At 44.8% G+C, this 5,231-nt stretch overlaps 1 protein-coding gene across 1 annotated transcript; it reads left to right on the forward strand.

The window, feature by feature from the left end:
• The first annotated feature begins 256 nt into the window (after positions 1-256).
• On the forward strand, positions 257-5,031 carry LOC119910788. The gene is made up of 4 exons (XM_038729595.1): positions 257-342; positions 489-2,507; positions 3,255-4,500; positions 4,854-5,031. Exons 2-4 carry the CDS (start codon positions 533-535, stop codon positions 5,029-5,031), a joined length of 3,399 nt encoding a protein of 1,132 aa, XP_038585523.1. The 5' UTR covers positions 257-342; positions 489-532.
• The last annotated feature ends 200 nt before the right edge of the window (positions 5,032-5,231 follow it).

Below are 5,231 nucleotides of genomic sequence, written 5' to 3' on the forward strand. Positions count from 1 at the left end.
TTCACAGAAATACTTGGTTGTCATTTAAATTATTTTCATCAAATGGAATCGTTTCTGAATCGAATAATGAACTTCACATCATAAATCACATCGAAGTGTGAGATTAACACGTCATTATATTCCTAATATGTTTAGAATCTTACTCTCTTGCCAATGCAAAGCTCCAAACATAATGTAAATGGTGTGTATATTGACATTCTTTATTTTATTTTTTACATTTCTGCTTTGTTATGACACTTACAGCTGGACAGAGACAGGAAAGAGAGAGAGAGGTTGGCAGACAAAGGGACTCGGGTTTCAATCAAACTCACCACTGCAGAAAGGACTCAGCCTTTACACATGGTATGCATTGTAACAGGTGGGCAAATACTGTATTGTTTTGTTGGCTATGCTCCATTTTACAAAGAACCAAAGAAGCAGGAGTTCCTGCTTTGAGTTAGTTTGTATTTCATAAATATGTCTTTTTTGTTTGTTTCATCAAAACACAGGTTCACAAAAAATCACCACTTAACTGCTGAATAAATCTATAAAAATGGGGAACGTACCATCAGAATGTAACATGGGCGACCGCCTGAGATGCTGCAAGTGTTATAAAGTCCTGCCTCCTTGCACATCCTTTGATAATCTCTCCAAAAGTACTGTTCATGGGCGGTACGTCTATGTGTTCAATGGAGGTGAATACTACAGACCAGTTGGCGCCGATAATATGTACGAGTGTGAATACTGCTTTAATAAACCAATCAGGGATCAAGAGCAGATGAGGAGAGAGGAGGAGAAGAAGAGAGGAGGAGAGGAGAGAGAGGAGGAGAGGAGAAGAGAGGAGGAGAGGAGAAGAGAAGAAGAAAGGAGAAGAGAGGAGGAGAGACAAAAACTGGATCAAAGACTACAAGAATCGCAGCAACAAGCCAAAGAGCAGCATGAGAAACAACAGAGCAGCCACATTTCAGAAGAATATGAGTCCAAGCGAGATGTTCAGATGTGGCATCTGGATGAGTTTGAGGCTAAGTATGAATCAGGCAGGGATGAGCTTCTAGAAATCCTCTCTAAGAAATGCAGTTCCCCTGTTCCAGATCTGAGTCTCACTCAGCTGACAGCAGACCAGCAGCGGGAGATCCTGTCAGTCCTGGACAAACTTCTGTTTGATGAATGGATCAGTGCTCCCCCGTCCCTCAGCACTCTGCAGCACACTCAGGTGTTCATCACAGAGCTGTGTGCCCTGTCTCTGGAGATCCCCGAGGGAGTTCCCCTACAAAGCATCTCCAATCAGGTGCAGTCCCTGGTGGACTCCATCAGCCAATCAGCACGCAATGCTTTTGAGAGTCTCCTGCTGACTCAAGCCCTGTACCTGAACCTGATGCACTTTTTCACTGACTGTAGCAGCTCTGATACTGACGCAGTCCTCATAGCCAAACAGTGGGCTGGAGATAAGCTTTCCACTGAGAACCTCTGTCTTATAGAATTCCTGAGCACCCTCGCATCATCACTGCAGAATGTAGTGGGAAGAGCCTCTGTGTTCATTTTAAAGATAGAAATCCAGTGCTTGAAGCTTCTCTTATCCACACTCACACATCTAACCGGCAAAGAAACCCACTCAGAATCCACTGAGATGCTCCTCAGACTTGTGCAAAGAAACCAATGGACCCCAACGGAGACAGTGACTCTGCTCAAAGCACTGTCACAGAAATATGCAGAGGATGTTTCAATAACTGAAGTCCTTAAGCTGGTGCAAGCTTATGACATATCACCAGAGTGGACGGATGAGTCCGGACGCACTCTCGTCCAGGCTCTGGACTTTGCTGGCCCTGAGAGATTCCATCAGGATTTCCTAAATACTCTCAGAAGGAACGATGAGAGCAGTCTACCTGCAGCTCTAGCAGAAGTGAAGATGTTATGGAATTTAGATGATTCTGTGGTTGATATGATAAAAAACATTACCACTGGTGTCCTGCAGTACGCAGAAAATGCACCTAAAGATGCACCATTTGTGAAAGATTCCTTCACACGTGATCCCTTGAATGCAGACGACCTACAGAAGTCTCTGTCTCAGCTCTGCAAAGCAGTTTTTGACACCAAAGGCTGGTGGCCCACAGTGAGGCAGATGCTGCGGTGGTGTGCATTGGTGCTGACTCAGAAGAGTGGAGAGCTACAACTGGTTGGTGTGGAAGAAGACCCATGTGTCACAGCCATGTTTGCAGCCACACAAGTCTGCATGGGAAACAAACTGGACATTGTGCTGAGCGCTGATGTTCCCTCAGAGGAGCGAACTCAGGAGTGGTCTGACTTCTACAAGCACCTGGGAATCTCTCTCAACACAAACATGAAGAAAACAAATGCATCTTACAGGGAGGTCTATGAAGCAGACATTGTGTACGGTACCATCAGTGACTTCATCTCTGATTACTTTCAGTACGGCATCGAGGGGATGGGAACAGGGAACCCTCAGCTTAGACGTGGATTTATCATTGAACAACAAAGTCTCAGTTCTTCCATAATCTGGAACTTTCCAGGTTCACGGACAATGATTCCCTGGTGTTTGCTGCAGAGGCCTGCAAAGCCTCATGGGTAGATTTAAGAGTGAGGAATTGAACTAAGACACAAGTTTCTTAAGGCTCTTTTTCAGGTGCTCCACACCAACCTAAAAATGACACAAACACTGACAATAAAATCGTCACCATCTCACAGAAAGTTACTGGAAAGGAACTTCCTTCTAATGAGGTCTTTGTTCTGACCTTTCTTGAGAATCTCCTGAGAGTGGTTACTAGAGAAACAGAAGCTGAGAAAAACAGGACATCTCCTGCAGGCAAATGGTGTTTGGAGATTTTATTTGACTGTGCAGAGCAGTTCCAAGACTCAACAGCACAACTCAAGGAACTCTTCCAGATGGTTTCAAATCTTGGACTTTGGTCCCCCGTAGAGGCCTTAAACCTCCTTGGAACATTAACTGACCACCATCATGATAAGACTGTATTTCCATCATGAAGATTTTACACTTGATGGCAACGTATCAGGTGTCTTCCACGTGGACAGACAAGGACAACCAATCTCTCCTTAAACTCTTTGAGTCAACTAGAACTGAGAATCTGATCCAGCATTTAGAAAAGAGCCTGAGAGATGAGAAAACAAAAAGCCTTGACACTCTGTTTGATGAAATACGGAAGATGAAAGACATGATGAACAAACACTGAGTAAATCATACAGTGTAGTAACTCATGTAACAAACCTGATCGAAACCGGTGAAATTAAAAACCACACAGATGTACGGCGAGCTAGGAATCTGAGTCACAGCACGGACACAGAAGACCTTCAGGAGATCCTGGCAGTCTTATGCAATGCTGTAAACCTGTGCCAGGCTGAAGGGAAGTGGTGGCCCAGAACCACCCAGATGATCAGCTGGTGCCTCTTGGCCTTGTCTGACACTGGGATTCTCCTGGAGATGGGCACTGGAGAAGGGAAGTCTTGTGTCATAGCAATGTTTGCAGTGCTGCGTGCGCTTAGGGGTGAAAAAGTAGATGTGGTGTCCAGCTCTTCTGTGTTATGTCAAAGAGATGCAGAAGAATGGACCAACTTCTACAAGTACTTTGGCTTGACAGCTGACACAAACACAAATAAAACCCAAGATAAAGATCGCAAAGAATGCTACCAGAAGGACGTGGTCTATGGCACTATCGAAGCCTTCGCTGCAGATCACCTTCGCCAGATATTTGAGATGAAGGATGTGAGGCCTGATCGCAGCTATCAGTGCATCATAATCGACGAAGTGGACTCCCTGCTGCTGGATCAGGGAGTGCAGCTGACCTACCTGTCCAGCCCCATGGTCTGCATGCAGCACCTGAACATCATCCTGGCCATGATCTGGGGCCACGTCAGCCAGTACGGCTTCCTGTCTACAGGAGACCAGACATTTGTCCGGGGTCCTCCTGCTTCATTCTTCAAGGCCATCTTTGACTCAATAGACACAGAAGAAACTGACATTAATGATCCAATGGACATTTTACGTATCGCTGAAGAAACCAACACTGTGCCAAGTGGATTTACAGATGATACCTACAAAAGTGAAAAGGATGAACTTCTGATCAAACTGAAAACTGTGAGTCAGGATGCTGTGGTAGAGTTTTTCAAAGAAATTGAGGACTATGTCCCCTATGGTTTCACTGTTTACACTTTAGACGACAAGGGATTGCTCCGTCTTAGAAAACGCAGCCCGTACAACAACAAGGACATTCCAGAGCTTAAATTTCTTGTCTTGGAGGAAGGCTTGTGTTGTACTCTCTATGATTCAGAAGAAATTCTCATCAAGCCCATTGCAGAATTAATCTCAGAGAAGATTCAGTACACCCCATATACAAACAATGAAGACAAAATCAGCATTCCTGGATTCTTGAAGAATCTGGTGGAGAAGAAAGTGTCAATGTGGGTTCAGAATGCCTTTCTGGCAATGCAGCTGAAGCAAGGACGGGAATATGTTGTAGAAAACGACAACGTCTGTCCAGTGGATTTCAGGTCAACTGGTATAATAGAACTGAATAAGAAGTGGGGGGATGGTCTGCAGCAGTTTGTTGAGATTAAACACCAAATCAAACTGAGCACAATTTCAACAGTGACAAACTACGTGTCTAACATCTCCTTTTTTGAAAAGTACCATGGGAAAATATATGGAACAACAGGGACACTTGGGAGCAAAGCAGACATTCTGTTTTGCAGGAGCTATATCCAAATCTGTCTGCCTGCAAAATGCCAACATTCGACCGGAAGAAGTTATTTGAGGTCAAAGGTACTCTGAAGACCTCAGCTGAAGAGTGGAAATCTGAAATAAAACGTGTGGTTATGGCTCAGATTTCCCCAAATTCATACAGAGATGGAAGAGCAGCCCTGGTGATCTGTGAAACTATCAACAAAGCCAAAGAGATCTACGAAGAGCTGAAAAGCAGCATCCCAGGTGAGATCATTCTCTACTGCCGCAGCGACAAAGACAGTTTGAGCAAAATAGAAAGGAACTGCTACCTGGTGATGTCATTGTTGCCACAAACCTAGCCGGGCGTGGCACAGACATAAAAGTGTCCAAACAGGTGAACAACAATGGAGGACTATTTGTGATCCTCTCCTTCCTCTCTGAGAACACAAGAGTGGAACTCCAGGCTTTTGGTCGAACTGCTCGCAAAGGTAAACCTGGATCTGCTCAGATAATCGCGTCCACTGAACACCAGTCTTTCAGGACGGTGTCTTCTCTGGAG

Source organism: Micropterus salmoides, unplaced genomic scaffold, assembly GCF_014851395.1.
Source record: "Micropterus salmoides isolate LMB-PRFRI ecotype aquatic unplaced genomic scaffold, ASM1485139v1 Ms_hic_scaffold_19, whole genome shotgun sequence".
NCBI classification, from domain to species: domain Eukaryota; kingdom Metazoa; phylum Chordata; class Actinopteri; order Centrarchiformes; family Centrarchidae; genus Micropterus; species Micropterus salmoides.

Bases quoted from the DNA above. Each gene is read 5' to 3' on its own strand.
- LOC119910788 (XM_038729595.1), top strand. From the start codon at position 533: ATGGGGAACGTACCATCAGAATGTAACATGGGCGACCGCCTGAGATGC. The intron at 2,508-3,254 runs GTTCACGGACAA...AAAACCACACAG, and splicing joins CATAATCTGGAACTTTCCAG to ATGTACGGCGAGCTAGGAAT. The intron at 4,501-4,853 runs GTCAACTGGTAT...AAATTCATACAG, and splicing joins GTCTGTCCAGTGGATTTCAG to AGATGGAAGAGCAGCCCTGG.